Source organism: Scardinius erythrophthalmus (assembly GCF_964197995.2).
Source record: "Scardinius erythrophthalmus genome assembly, chromosome: 14".
NCBI classification, from domain to species: Eukaryota; Metazoa; Chordata; class Actinopteri; order Cypriniformes; family Leuciscidae; genus Scardinius; species Scardinius erythrophthalmus.
In genome coordinates, this window is record NC_138234.1 from 4,575,695 (window position 1) to 4,592,684 (window position 16,990).

General features: G+C 38.3%; 1 protein-coding gene across 2 annotated transcripts in view; it reads left to right on the forward strand.

Moving 5' to 3' along the window:
• Window positions 1-16,990, forward strand: part of LOC308701441 (uncharacterized protein) — a 31,603-nt gene that overhangs the window by 5,026 nt on the left and 9,587 nt on the right. The window contains exons 2-3 of one of the 2 annotated variants that reach the window (XM_081383742.1): window positions 1,114-1,180; window positions 2,685-2,925. In XM_081383742.1, coding sequence (XP_081239868.1) covers window positions 2,877-2,925 — 49 coding nt within the window. In that variant the 5' untranslated portion in view covers window positions 1,114-1,180; window positions 2,685-2,876. The remainder of the gene's footprint in view (window positions 1-1,113; window positions 1,181-2,684; window positions 2,926-16,990) is intronic. The other variant, XM_081383743.1, reaches the window with a different exon arrangement.

The window sequence follows — 16,990 nt, forward strand, 5'->3', positions numbered from 1 at the left end:
TAATTATTAATTATGTTTTAATCATCATCAGAAAGCACCACATTTACGTTTTTTTTTTTTCTTTTTCGGAAAGATAAAAAAGATGACACACAACTTGCGGGTAGCTACTACATTACGACAACAAAAGCACTTGAACACAACACACTGGTAAATACCAGTTCACAAGTGGAAAATATCATCTTTTCCATAGCACGTGAAGGCAGCAACAGATTGAGTAAAAAAATACTAAAACTTTCCTGTGTTAGGGTTATTAAGAACAATCTAGTTCCTAAATTGCTGAAATCTCTTCCCTCTGTTTTATTATTAAACAAATATAACCAATGTCCTTAGGCAAATCAGATTGATGTTTTAATATTTAAACACATTAAATGAAAAAATGAATAAAATATTTATTTTTTAAATTAATAGAAACCTTCATCTGACTGTTTAATAATGACAGAGTTGACAAAAACAGATGGAGTTGACAATATGGTCCAACTGAAGATTACAATAACTGATTGACAAAACAACAAATTTGGACAACTAGCCTAACTAATTTTTTAACTAATGTGAAATTTATTACAACAATCCTTTCAGTGGTTTGTTTTTATCCTTTTAGCAATACAGTATGTCTCATTCTGAGTCCCCAGTAGCTCACAAAATACATTAATAATTTGTAAACCTTCTAAATTACATGTATTTTCAAAATATAGAGCATGTATTTAAAATAATACTAACGAAATTATTTAAAAATTAAAGCAACGAGTGTCCAGAGTATCCAGATTTCATTTAGATGTAACTTTTAAATATTTTTATTTTTTACGAATTTCTTAATTTTTTTAATGTTTTGTGCCATATTGTAAGAATCAGTGTAATATTAGAGCACTTGCTTTCAGCAGATATTCTGACTCAAACAATCTGTTTCTAGCAGCAAATACTTAATAAAGTGAGATGATCTGCTGATCCTGAATGGCTTGTTGAATGAGTATTGATAGTCTATGGCTCATCACTATTATCAGAGCAGCTGAAAAGCCTCTTTATTTCATGTCAATAGATCCTGTTTTCTCCTCATTCATTATGCTGATGTCTTCAGATCTGTAAATTGACACATTAAGCTCATTTTATTGTCAACAGATTTGAGCAAACGACACGGTCAGATATTGTGACATCTTCAAGATATAGACAAGTTTACAGTTTACAGGTAAGTTTCAAAAACAAGTAGTTAAGTCAAACTCAATTGGTGGGTTATTAGTTTCTTGCAAATTTGCATATTTATACTTTTTTTTTTATTACATGGTTTATGTTTTGGTAACTTTAACTGATTTTCTAAAATTAGTTGCAATATGTAAATGAGATAAATGTTGAAAAAAAAGTATGTAGATGAAATTCTTAGAAATAAAAAGAGGTAGATTTTGTGAATTCCAAAACACCTTGAGATTAATTTACTTTGTTATTTTACTAGACAGATAGGTGAATATAAATTAGAGGTGGGCATAGATTAATTTTTTTTAATCTAGATTAATCTAGATTAATTTTGAAATTAATCTAGATTAAAATGGCTCATTTGAATTCTGCCGAAGGCATTCAGAATATGTGTGCTACCCAAATAATGACTATAAAAGTAAGTCTTTGAGAACGGGTTTCTCAAGCCAGGTGGCGCATTAGACTAGGGGCTCATCTCCTGTTTCCAAAATGCATCACAAACTGCTTGAGAAAGCTGTTCTACTCATAGACTGTAAAGGTTACTACTGTACTGTTACCGTCCGTAGGCAACATTATGTAGGCCTATGTTATTATCAACTACTATAGGCTATCAATTAGGGATGGGCGATATGGCCTAAAATCCATATTGTGATATACATTGCAGCCTCTTGCGATAACGATATTATAATAAAACCATTTCAGAACAGGCTACATAGACCCTGCTAAACAACTGCTAAATGTTTTTTTTTTTTTTTTTTTTTTTTAAGGTTGCATGTAGTTTTGAGAACATATATTTTGCAAAACTGTAAGTATACAACATAATTTTGCAGATAAATAAAATTTAAGTACACTAGCTGCAGAGATCTTAAGTAGGTCTAATGTTTATTATGGCTTTAGAGCTTATGAAACTCCAAATTTAAAATTAGAATATTATATATATTATTAATTTATAAATATATTATTTATATTTATATTATTTATAAATATATTATAAATAAGAAACACAACAACGATTCTTAAAATCGGGCGCAGACAGAGATTATGCTACACCACTCAGATATATTGGGAATAATACGCGCGCGAGCTAGTATTCAGTGATATGTTTCGTTTTGAATTTGAGGTGGTAGAACGGATTAGTCGTGTGTTAACTTACCGAACTGTTACACCACACAATCTACGTCGGACGGCTTAAATCCGAACCAAGTCCAAATAATGAATGTTGCACCGACCTTTTACACCAGCTTTAACTTTCAGCCGTGTTTACTTAAGATGACGACGAATATGATGCGTTGCAGCCGGGTGTACCTCGCGGCCACGGGTAGATTGCGTCATCATAGCTTGCGTAGCTTGAGCCAGCTCCCAACCCAACTTGGAGAATAGATTAACGGCGATATTTTTGCTGCGTTAACGCCGATAACGGCCCACCACTAATATAAATACTTAAAATGTGTAATTTGGCATATAAAAAATAACTCTGAGTGATTTCTTCTTGATTTTGTCAGATCTGCTCATCCTCCTTCAGTGAAGCTCCTCCTCCCTCAAAGAAGCCCCTCCTCCTTCAATGAAGCCCCTCCCACTGCAATTCACCAATAAATGCTGGAATATTCCCATCAGGTTCAAGTGAAGACGAGCATCAAACCATCAGGAAGAGCTGAAATCTGCAAAGACAGAGTTTATTGAAGGACAGTGAGAACATGAGAGATCCAGAACACTGCAGAATGAAACACACTGAAGAACAAAGAGGTTGGTGTTTATTCCTGATTCTTCATTAAAGCCACAGTATGTCAGTTTCGCCACTAGAAGTCGCTTATTCGAAACAAAGGCATAGCTTGATGATGCCGTAAGTGAGTCAAACGAGTGTGGAAAAGGTACAGGGAATGAGCTTCAGCAGAACAACAGTGAACGGTGAACAGTAGATGTATAGCCTACGTCAGTGTTTCTCATCTGGTGGGTTGCAACACCCGTTTTGAGTGAGTCGTATAGCAGGGCTTAAAGTATTCCGGCACCGTGCCGGATCTCCGGCGTGCGGCCGTGAGGAAGAAAAAATAAATAAATTGGTACTTGCATGCGGTTTAATATTTTCGAGTCAATTGATTTCACCTACCAATCATATGAAAGGAACGCAGCTCTACTAACGTTACAAGCCTATCAGAAGCAGAGCAGGGCGGGGCCTGGCAACACAGTGTGATCGAGATTTATACGTTGCCGGTGAAAGGAGCGATAGTTCCCCCCCATCCCCACTCAAATTCGTTTGTTATGATGTTTAACCGCACGCCGTCATTGCCACGGAGGAGCAGGACCGAGCCTGTGTAAAATAGCTCACTGAATGTTCTAATGAGCAAGTAGCGGTTGCGGCACAGACAGCGATGAAACGCCAGAAACAACAACCGGTGACTTTAATCTCATCATGGATGAAAAGAAAGAAAGGAGATGTGAGTTGGTTGATTCAGTAAATTAGCTCAGGTCAGGATAATCATATTTTCTGTTAGAGGTGTGAACCTACACTGGTCTCACGGTTCGGTTCGATTACGATTATCAAGTCATCGATTCAGTTCGATTCGATTATCTCGATGCATCACGATGCATTGCTGATGCACTGCATCCTTATTTTTGAATTTTGCTTCACATGTACAATTTTGTCAATAAATACAAGCAGTCAGTTATATGAACTGAACCTTTAATTTTACCTGAAACACGCTTCTTGAATGTATCAAACATCAAATAAAACTCAAGTCTGGGCACAGAAGACAACAGCAGCATTAGATTAGAAAACACAAATGTAAGTACTAAAAGTACATAATGCAGGGAGTGTACTTAAATACTTATATAGTGCTATATAGTGTACTTTCTTGTAAAACATTTAAATATTGACAAATGTATACATGAAATTAAATTACAAACCAAAATAAACAAGAGGCCAAACCTACTTGAATATAATCAATATACAAAAAACTAAATCTGCACTTCAGCAGTGTTTTTTAATACACAAAATAAAAGAAAACAAAATAACAGCACTATGCACTGGAACTTCCTGAAACATCACAAACTGCTCAGCATGTAGGAATTTGCAGCTCGGGGTGAAAACGACTGACGTGGTTTCTCATGTTGGTGGTATTACCTCCTGCATATTTTATTTTTGCGTGACATGATTTGCACACAGCGTGTGTCTTGTCAAGGTCGGGCTTACCGTGTTGTTGATAAAAGCCGAAATGTGCCCAAATGTCGGCTTTTAAAGTGGTTGGAGCATTTTTTATTGCACGCTCTGGCGTTTCGCCTCCCTCTGCCATTGTATGCCGCGACTAAGCACGGCACGCGGTGCTGATGTCAGAAATGCGTCAGTACATTATAACCGGTTATGGGCTATTACTGAACCGAAACCGAATCGTCCTCGTCTGCATCGCGATGCACCGTAGAAACGATTAATTTTGACACCCCTATTTTCTGTCTACACCTGTTGATAACTGAGCTAAAGTTAACATACACTGCTGCTTGGTAACTTCAGACTTATTTAATTTTAATATTTAATTAAATATTCTGTGTAGCTTACAAAAAAAGCATTCAGTGTAGGCCTAGCATGAAAACGAGTCCACTTTAAACCACAGCATTTTCTGTCAGCAATGTACAACAAGTAGCCTAACGTAAGTGCTGTCAACGTAAACGCATGCGATTAATTTTTGTCCAGCTTTAACATGTTTAAATATTTATCGCAGCGTCCGTTCTTTATGTCATCCTTTGGGTTATATGATCATGCTCTCCTTCACGCAAATGTTTTAAACTATCAATGCGCGAGAAGACAAAAGAGAACGCGCTGTCAGTGAATGTCCTCCTGAAACACACAGAACACACACACACACACACACACACAGAAAGACGCGCGCCTGTATCGCAGTCGACAGCGCACCATCGAGTTCTCTTTCGCGCTTGAACGAACTATACCACACATTTATGCCAAAATGTCTGTTTTGTCGAGTATCTTCACAAGAACAGTCAAATGAGTTAAATACAATCTTAAATGGAAGTAAAGAGTAGAGAATGAGATGCGTGAGACCCTGTCAGCAGCGGCGGGTATTCTCTGTTAGTAAAGTTAACCAAAGAACAATGGGAACAGAGAAAATTACTAACTGCTCAACGCTTAAGGATTAATCTATTTTTCATTTATAATTTATGCAGTGGGGACTGTTTTATAAACATATTCAATTTCTATAAAATTCACATCGGTTAGACAGGTAAGGTACAGGTAAATATGACATTTATTATGGGTTTAAGTGAGGATTGTTTTAAGTTCACTTAAATTAAACGTTTTTTTTTTTAAGCCTAATAAATGTTTCAAATTTTGGAAAAATTAATTTTCATCGAGACATAAGTAGCTATATCAGTGATACTGGTCTTCATTCATAAAAATATGCCATTAACATGCTTGAAAATAAATGGTGTCAATGAAGCCCCCCCCCCCCCCCCCCCACACACACACACACAAAAAAATTCAGGCAAAGAATTTTTTTCACTTTAACCCCTGCGTATAGTGTGCAATCAAAAAACAACAACAAATGTAATTCTCTGGTTTTCTGATGCCTCTTTAATTTTGAAAGACGCGTGTGAAAGCTGGTGGTGTTTCTGTCAGATGCTGAGAGAAACACGTTGTCCTGATTAGCATCTTTGGTCAAGTCATTTATATGGTACTTTTTACAATACAGACTGTTTCATAGGAGCTCTACAGTGATAACAGGAAAATAATGCAACAAAGATTGTTTTGGCTGCACAGCAGCTCTAGAAGAAAGTCATCGTCCAGTTTTTGATTCGTTATTCGTTTTCGATTAATTTCCTATGTAAAAATAATTAGTTAATTTGATAATAGATGATCATGACAGAATATGCTAATCAATGACTGGAAGATAACTACACATAAGCTACATAACTTCAACTAACCATTCAGAAATGTCCTGTTGCTTCAATATGTTGTCACTTCTTGAGTCTTGAGCATAGACTGTAAAAAATATGGACAAACGTCTGTGACGTCACCCATAGACTTTTAGAAGAATGGTTTTGAAGCCGTTTATAGGGGGTATGGGCGGCGCCATCTTGGAAAATCTTGGGAAATCCTAACCCCGCCCACCTTCTGGCCAATCCATATATGGGTAAAGGATGCGAGTCTGGTTATTCTGCGTCACTCCGCTCGCTCTGCTAGTCCGGTTATCTCTGTATGTATATTTTAGGCAACAATTAAACGAAATATGTTATAAAACACCATACTAACTCTTTTTGTTTTCATTTAAAGAAATCTTAAACATTATATCCACACAAATGTGGTTCAGGCAACGCGTATTGATTATATTCACTGCAAATAGCGTTTGCCTATTTATAACAAAACGAAATATAAAACACAACCCTGCCTCTTTTCGTTTAAACATAATATAAAAATATTAAACATTTTAATATGGTCCAGGCAATATGTGCATTTGTACTAAACAACAGATGTTGCAGTTAACAACATTACAGATCATCTTCGTTGTATTAAAATTTAAAATGACAAAACTCAACCCAGTCTCTTTTTGTTAAATTATCAATATTAGCCATTATAAAAGTATAAGTTAAAGGTACAAGAAGCTATACAAATAAAGCAAACAATTCAGTCAAACATACAAAGTCAGCGCTCTAGTCTAACATTAACCATACAACGGTAAAGTTAAATAGCTTATAATGTAATGAAACTTCACTTAGCCCTCACCCAAAACGATTGGCCAGGGAACAAGTTATAGATTCACGAGACCAAAGATCACCCGTTAGATATACACAAGACGAATTATATCTCATGTTTAACCACTACAGAGACGCCAGAGTCAGCAGCAAACGTCAGAACGACTAGCCGAGGAAAGGCTGTTCCAGGCGGGGTACATGGAACAGTACCCCAGTACCCATCAGACGGTGATCATCTGGATCTCTCAAATGGATACAATTTTCATAAATCTTTATAAATAAACCACAGATTTGAGCTTTAGACAACTACATTCTCGCCTGAAAAACTCTTAAAAGTACATTTCATGATACAAAAACAGTAGTATTATATTTCAACTGTACATTAAAAAATGGCGCTTCTTATGTTGTCATTCTCCTTGGCGCAGCCTATGCTCGTTTTCAGCTGTCAATCAAGCTGTCAATCAAAGTTAACCACACCCTTATTTGTCATACATTTTATATCTAAATTCGATCTAAACTAACGAGTTAGAAAAAAATTCACCCCCCTCACAGTTGTCAGGAACTCGGAACCTATCGAAAAATACAATAAAAGTCCATGGGACCAACCTGTAAAAACATGAATTTATGCTGAGAAAACGGACATTTTAACATGAGGGTCTTGGACATTCCCTTTTGGGACCTCGCCCTAGCGGATTTTCGATGTATTGCAGTTTTTCGCACTTCCGGGTAGGCTTCATTTTTTCAGATTAGAATGTTGCCCTTGGTTGGTCTTGAGTCTGCTAAGAATGAGCTCTTGAAGCTCCGCCCCCCGGTGCTGGGAGCAGTAGCTCATTTGCATTTAAAGCGACAGACACAAAAACTGTGTTTTTGCTCACCCTCAAAAAGTGACGATTTTAACAAAAAGTGACAATTTTAATTCAATTCAAATTTATTTGTAAAGCGCTTTTCACAATACATATTGTTTCAAAGCAGCTTAACAGAGAGTGCTTTTAACATGCTATAGTCAAGTCAAGTCATCTTCATTTATATAGCGCTTTTAACAATGTAGATTGTTTCAAAGCAGCTTTACAGAGATAAACGTATAATTTAAGGTAACAGAGATTGTTTTGGCTTTATAGCAGAGTTAAGTTATTTTCCATCTAAAGTTAGTTTTGATTGATTTGCTTCCGTCGCAACGATCATTTGTTATTAAATTAGGGGCCGCTAAGACGACACCATTCCCTCTACACAGACTTTAAACGCGAACCTGTGAGAAACGCTGATGGCGTTCACATGAGCATTTAGAATGGGTTCTATAGTTATGTGCGTTTGAAAATACGCAGGTTTGGAATTCCCTACAAGCCAAGCCTAAACAAAGTACTTGTCTTTCCTTATAAATTTTGATAAAATTGCCGGGAAATTGCCAGAACGCCTTTTGTGTGAACGCAAAAACGACCCAGGATTGATGCCAGGTTGGCGAACGAGTAACATTGACGTGTTCAGTCCTGGAATGCGCGCTGTGTGAACAAAAGCTGTAATAATGCCATGTCGTAGTGATGATGCAGAAGCTGGTATCCTTCTCCAGCTGTGAAACGGTACGTAATGCGCAAGTTTATAATCAAATCAGAGAAAAAAATGCACAAGCCTGGTTTCTCGAGAGAGGAATCGCAGCTCATAAGCAAACTTAAGACGCTGCTGAGACAAGTCACATCGATGTCACGTGTCTTTACGGGATTTGTACGGGTTGTGTGTGAACGCACTCTCTTGTTCCGGAAAATCACTGGCACTGTGAATGAACCAAAATCAAACGAACCCGGGTCAAATCCCGGGTCACTTTATCCGTGTATTTTCTGGAATCTCTGTGTGAAAGGGGCTTAATATGAACTTTCCTGTCGTGTCAGGCGTTGTACTGTGCTCGCGGCGCGCACTCTTCAATATCACGCACAAATGCGGCGCACTTCACATAAAGCGAAAAAGAAACTGAGTTCTGTTGTCAATTAAGTCATGAAATAACCAAAACTACATGCATGAAGTATGTAGTTGTTATATACAGACCCTTTCCAAAAAATGTGAATATCATGGAAAAGTTTATTTATTTCTATAATTCCATTCAAAACGTTAAACTTCCATATATTATAGATTCAGGGCCCACAACTTAAACGATTTCAAGTATTTAGTTGTTTATTTGTACATAATTTGGGCTTCCAGCTCATAAAATCCACAAAAAAAGGGTTTAAAAAAAATTTGAATATTACATGAAATCACACAGTAATTACACAGTGATACCATGGTCATTGAACCAGGTTTTGGTTGTTTTGGCAGTGTGGGCAGGTGCAAATGGCTTTTTCCACTACCATTAACGTGGCTTACCTATAGTGTTGATAACATGAACTGAAGAAAAGATGATGCACTCAGTTGCTCGAGGTGAACCAAAAACAACTGATACCAGCTCTTAGTGATGTGTGTTGGGTCCCCGCTATGATAACAGTAACTTTCTCAAATGTTTACAGAACAAGCGGGAACCCAGTGTGCCTGTATCTTTCTCTATTGCTGTTCTATTACAAGATAGAAAGTCTAAGGCCTTCAATAGCCGTACAGCAAACCCAACTAATCTGGTGACTATAAGAGCCCGACCGATAAAGGATTTTTAAGGCCGATACTGATACAAATATTTGGTGATTTAAAAATCCGATATTCCGATATATCGGCCGATATATATTAAATATATATTTTATTATATATATATATATATATATATATATAATATTTATTTATATAAAAAAATCCATAAACGCATAACAAAACATCAACAGATTTCCCTAACATTAGTTATCTGTCGTTATTTAAGAGTCCTCAGCCTTGCTAAAATAATATGATAATGCAGTTTAAAAATAAACTTGTTTGTTTTAGTCACAACAGAACAGAATATATTAAAGTTCTGATAAATATAATGTATAAAAATACAAACTTAAGATATGAAACTTAAAGTCCTTTGAACAAAAAAAGTCAAATATTATTATTAATATTGACAGTAATAATTCAATTATGTAATGTGTGTGTGTGTGTGTGTGTGTGTGTGTGTGTGTGTGTGTGTGTGTGTGTGTGAAGAACTGATAAGATTGTAAATGTGTACCTTGAAATGCATTGTAAGTCGCTTTTGATAAAAGCGTCTGGCAAATGTCAATGTTATAAGCTACCTTATAATTACAATGTCAACTTGCTTATCCCTTTACCTGCACTCTTTTGTAATAATGCACTAAATACATTATGTGACTCGTTAATGCTGCGGCTAAACGAAGTCAGCAACGCACACTTGGATTTCACACACGTGTAAATAGGGCTGTCGCGATAACCGCAATATCGCAGTACCGCGCTACTGACAAGCCAACCGCAGAGGAATTCAAGTAACCGCAGCAACCGCGGTATTCGCGTGCTTTCTTTTTTCATAAGGCTATACCCTTCTTGTTTTGAATTTCGTGCATGTGTATTGAATGTTAAATAAGTTAATAATGATAATAAGACGTGGTGATCATGGTTTTATCATGGTGATTTGTACAGAGGCTTCATGGATTTGCACTTAAGGCTAACAGACAGTGAATGAGAGAGATTGACTGAGCGCGTGCGATTACCTGCGTCTGTCTTTGAGGTCAAGTCATATTCGTGAAAAGGTTGCCGTGTCCAAGGAAAGTTAAATATTTGTCCTGTCATCCTTTTAATGTTTAAAATAAAGGGTATTATTTACCATGAATGGCATCAGAGACAGGCAGCGCTGGTCAGCATCCACAGCGCGAGGAACTCGCGGTCGCGGCCTCGCGGGAAACAAAACTCAGTGAGTCACGCATTAAATCAATGCTGTTTATCTCTATTAAGTGAAGATTCAGCGTACCCATGCGACGCATTGCTGGTCAGGTGAGCCTTGAAAAGTGGAGCTCAAAGTTAAAAATAATTAAACTTATTTCACTACTATCTTTTAATGAATCAATCAGCGTTTTTGAACGTGTTGTTGAATGAATGGTTTAATGACTCACTCAAAGACCGTCCGTTGCCGTAACAACTGCGCGCTGAGTGACAGGCTTTCAATGCGCAGAGAACCTGTTTATTTTATTGGTTACTGAAAATGTAGCCCATTCGTTTTTGTGCATGCTGACCAAATCGTGACACTTATTTATATAGCAACAAATAAATCAAAATAAATTAAATGCGGTAAAACCGCATATCGCGCTATTGAACCATTCAAAATTACCGCAAGGGAAAATCCTTCACCGCGACAGCCCTACGTGTAAAAGAAAAGCTAACTTTTATGCACAGGCTATGTTTGATACTTTTTCTCTGTCTAATGTTCACTCCTCGCGTGCCTAACTTACATTTTACAATGCAGAGACTGGAACTACAGATATGCTAGTTATAAATACAGTAATCATTACTTTATTTAGGCAGAATAAGTTCGTTGTGATTTCCAAGCTCATTGATTTTAGCGATCTTCCTTGTATAGTGCCCTCTGGTGGACAAACTATGCAGCGCCAACACTCATAACATGGTTGAAGGGTGTTTCGTCCTCTTTTATTTTATTTTTTAAATATTCATTTATCGGTACCGATACCGATAGTTTGGAAAATGCCTAATATCGGCCGATAATATCGGCCCGCCGATATATCGGTCGGGCTCTAGTGCCTATTACACGTCAAACTATTGATGTGGGGACAAAAAATAAGACTGTTAAGTTAGCACTTTTAAACATTCGTTCACTTAAAAATAAATCACTTCTAGTCAACGACCTAATAACCACAAACAACCTGGATTTTATGCTTCTAAATGAAACCTGGCTAGAAGACAGCTGCAGTGCAACAATCCTCAATGAAACAGCCCCTCCAAACTTTACTTTTATGAGTGTCTGCAGAGCTGTTAAGAGAGGCGGGTATGGAAGTAAAATAATCTCAAATGTTTTTGAAACAAAAAGCCTGTTGAATTGCACTACTTGAAAAATAATAGGCATTGCATTAACCATGCTTGCATTTTAATGCATTGTATTTTAAGGGCTTGCATTTTTATGGGCGGAAATTCAACATGGTTGAATATTTAAGCTGTGAATATTTCAATTAAAAACATTTCAAACACATTTTCATTATTAAAAATTCAATAATCCATATTCACCTTTCATATTTCACTTCCAAAATATTCAAACTGTTTAAAAATACAACCTATAATATTCAACAGGCAATTTTCAGTCCATTTTATTTCGCTTCCACAAATTCAGTGGTTCAAATTCGACAGTAAATTCAATGGAACTGCAGGAAAAACAATAGATTATCGACAGAGTCGGCGCCAGGGCAGATCTACTGGAGGGGCATTGGGTCATCGGCGGGGGGGGCACTGACGTTTGACAAATATTTTGACGCAGTGGCGACATCATAGTCCAACACAGCAGAAATCCTATATAAAACTAAACACGTTTATTATTATTATTAATTATTACATGGCTTGGTTTAATCCTAATGTATAATGCGGTCTGTTCTTTCTTGATAACAGCCGCTGCTAAGTAGCCTATAACACACGTTGCCATGAAAAGCAGAGCGTTGCTATGGACGCAGGATTCTAACCGTAGAGACGGAACGGACTATTTTCTTTAGCGGAAGCAATACAATAGTTTTTAAATAAATAAACCTTTTTAAATCAATATTTTGTGTCAAATGATTGATTTTAGGGATGTCAATTTTCACAAATTCCTATGATCGATCGTCATTTAAATTAACGATCAATTAATCGATTAATCGTTAGCCGTAATACTGCGATATGCGTCTACTGCAGTGGCTATGGCCAACAGCATGACAGGGTGTGCAAATGCTGCTCAGAACGCTATAATCCTCACCAAATCAATGAAAATGGTTTTAAATATAAATAAAGGGCTAATAGGATTGTAAAATGTTTCGATGTGATTGATAATTAAATTAATTATTTAATAATCAAATATAACTACTAATACAACGTGTCACCAACGCCGCCTCATATGCGCTTAGAATGTGTGACGCGCTCTTCCTGGAACAACTGCACGCGCTGAATGAATCTGCTACCGTTTCAACTGAGCACTTTGCTAGCACGTTATTTATCTAAAAGAAACGCATCCTATATGAGATTAATCAGATATATTAAAAATAAACATAATATTACAAATTATATCTGCACAAAATGACGCAAATTCATGCACAAGTGAACTTGAACTAAGTTAACGTTACGTGCTATTCATTCAGAACTACTCATGTTGTGGACGCGCGCTTCCTGGAGCAACGCGACACGGCAACTAAACCCAAATAATTCACAATGTTTTATTACAATATTGTTCTCTTTATAATGTTATGTAATATTACAGTCCCAATAGTCATTATTAGTCGTGCACTGCCGTTTGAGCTGCGCGCGCTGAAGCTGACGCTTTACTACAGAGTTAATTCTTAACCAAATGCATCCAATATGAGATAAATCAGATATAGATAGGCCTACACAAAATAAAAAGTATTACAACTTACATTTGCACAAAACAAAAGGCTGCGAATGCACACGCAAACTTATAGTCATGATGAAGGTGTAAAATGGTCCCAAACATAACTCCGGCGCGCTCGCTTTACATGTTTCGCGGTTGAGCAGCGCACACGCGCATGAAGACCTGCTTAATCGATGATCGATAAGTTTTATCGATTAAATGTATTATCGACAATTAATCGATCGTCGATTAATCGTTGACATCCCTAATTGATTTATTTTGTAGTTAACCATGTAATACAACCGCCTCGCTTTACTTATATATATCTTACAGGCAGCCAAGTATAAAACAAAAAATGCAGATAACGTATACCCAGCAAACATTCATCAACAATTCACCTGCTTAGTAGGCCTTATCATGAAAGCCAGGGCTGGCTTCAATAAGTGAAATGAACAAACGACTTACTCTCAGAAAAGTTGCAGACGACGAGTGTTGCTGCTAAACCGTCTAAGTACTGTGTCCTTCCATACGCTTGTGCATTTGCGTGTCAAGTCTTTCTCAAATGCAAGCTGCACCAACCTGGCTTTTCTCTCGTGTAGCATTGTGCGTCTGTGTTCCGAAAAAAAAATTTTCAGAGTGGAGAATGAATTCTCGCACATTGCTGTGGATGCACCAAATGTTAACGCATGTTTGAAAGCAGTCAGCACACTGGGCATTGCAATCAGATGGTTGTGGTACGTTGAGATGATGTGCTGTATGGTCCAGTCTCCCTGCATTGCTTGCTTTTGTGACATTAAAAATTCTTTAGCAACTTCAAACTCGGCGTCAATCATAATCGATTGTGACAGGTCGAGAATATGCTTCACAGCTTTCACATCAAGGAAGTTATCGGCCTCTGGATTTAGTGCTGCAAGTGCACTTGCCAGCTGTGAGTTGCGCTCGCTGAATCTACGCTCGAGTTCCCCAACCACCGAATCAATAGTGCTGTAGTACACTCTGCGAAGTTCAGTTTCCAAGTCATCCTCACCTCTGTGTCCTCCTGTAGGCCCTGTAACGATGAAACCATCCATCCGTGTGCTCTCTATGCGTCTCCGTTTGGGCCCGGGTCTCAGTGACTCGCTGGTGGGCGTGGCAGTATCCAGCATCTGCTTAAACTCTTCATCACAACGGAGTTTTTTAACACATGCTGTTGCACTCGCCACAACACTTAAACCAGTCAACAAGTCAGTGTCCTCTCTCTGGAGAAGCTTGTTCGGTGGGTCCAATAGAGAAAGGACTCTGTGGGTTAAGTTGGCAAGGAACATGAAACTGGGCTCAGATATCTCGCGCAGCAGGCCTGTAGCTTCCATTCTCGTCTCTGCACCATAGTTCAGCACAGTGTCAGCATCGGTCAGAATCGATTTTATGTCATTAAATGACTTAAGAATGACTGAGACTGTGGCAAGATGCCCTGTCCATCTCTGCTCCAGAAGACGCTTAAGATGCGCACCTTTATAATGCATAGCAACCATTGGCTTTCTACAGAACTTGTATAGGGAATCGCACACTTCAAAAAACTCCAAAAGTGCGGACTCTGAAGACATGGTATGAACCACGACCAAATGCAACTGATGGTTTAGGCAGTGCACGTAAGGTATCTCACGTCCAAGTCTGTCCTGTAGAATTTTCTGAACACCACCACGTTTCATATACCTGACTCAGAATTTTTGAGCTATCCAGGCCAACTTTGTTAAGCTCAGTCAGAACGGTGTCAGTTAATGTCTGTGCGTCACCTTTCTGAGCCGTAGCGATGCACAGTAGACGCTCTGTCACTTTGTAAGTCTCATTCACAAATCGAAGCACAATTGATATATTTTCACATCCTGTGGGGTCACGCGTCCCATCAACTTTCAGAGTGTAATAAGAGTCACCAACTTCCTCCACTATAGCCTCTGTCACCACATTACTGAGTGTTCTTATAAGTTCATTTTGCATATCATGACAGGTGTAAGTGGCATTGCGAGGGATTGTCTTCACCACATTAGCCAATTCATGATCCTTTTGGATGGTGTAATAAAGCATGGACAGGAAAAGTCCAGACCCCCCCTCCGACATGTCATCAAAAGCGTCAATCTTCCCCCGTAGTGGCAACTGGTTTTCAACTAAGAACCCAACCACATCTATTAATGAAGACACATAATACCGGTTTTTCCTTAGTTGATCTGCATTTACAAGGGTTGATACCTCATTCCCTGTATTACGACGCATCTCCCTCTCCTTCCACATTGCATAGCAAGACATGTGGTCCTTCGAAGTTTCATGTTTATGAAATCCACGGTCTTTGGCCATAGCATGTTTCCAGTTACGATAGCCCACACTCGCGAAGGCATCCAATGTTCCAGATTTTCTGGTACAGCTGAACATCCGACAGCAAAAACAAAATGCTGCGTCTGCCTTGACACTGTACTCCAACCACTCTCTGTTGTGAAACCATTTATCAACGAATGATCGCCCCTTACCACTGTAAACAGTTACAGGATACTGTTTTAACACAATTTGGACAGGCCTGTCAGTCCCGATATCATCAGCCGCTGTCCGCTGACTTGGAGGGCGTGTAGATTGCTGCTCTATGGCTGCGCTAGTTAAGTCTGTTGGCGGTTGTCTGGAGCTCGCATTAACAGAAGGGCCAGCTCGGCTCTCAGAGACCGTGGTACTGGTGGTGGTGGCCGGAGTGTCAGAGTCTGCTGATGGAAGAGGAGGACTTAACCATTTTCGTAAATCCATTTTTTGTTGAGAATTAGGCTAGTTAGCCGCTAACATCTATGATATAGACGGACAAACTGTTGTTTTCGATTCAAACAACAACAACTTGAAATGGATTTTGCGCGCTGCAAATCAAATGTAACAAGTTTACTCAGCGACCAATAAGCATTGACCAATGACGACTAAGCCTAGTAACATGTCGTGAACAACCAAAATTATGCTTTTTCCCCATTCATTTAATTTTATTTCATGTAAGTTACAATTTGTACATTTAATATATATATAAAAAAATAATTAAAAAAAATGTTTGGGCCACGCCATGGCCTGTGGTAGGAGGGGCATCAATAACCACTAGGGGGGGCACGGCCCTCGAATGCCCCACCACAGCGCCGACGCTGATTATCGAGCATACTATCCATCTGCTGTTAGTCAACCTCACCAGCAGGTGGTGCAAAAGCACGTGTTGTTGACGAAGACCAGCAACAGTTAGAGCAAGCCATTCATTCATAAAATGAAAATGATTAGTATATGCGGAAAAGATGATAAAGACACAAAAGCTGTGTTTATGTTTCATTCAATAACTTCATTGTTACATTTTGTAGCCTACATGTTATCAGCTTTCTCTACCTACATGAACAGGATTATAATCGGTTTCCCTCAATACCTCACACTCAAGGATTCCCCTTCTGTCGGGGCAAAATGCTATGGACTAATACAGTGATATGAAAGACCAAACTCGCACCTTTATGGGGATGTAGGCTACTATGGACTAAGAATATGAACGTAACGCGCAGTTTCATGCAGAGCGTTTCGTGATATACTGGCATAAAATCAACACTTGATCATTAACACTTTCTTTTCTCTTCTCTCTCTCTCTCTCTCTCTCCACACACACACACACACACACACACACACACACAC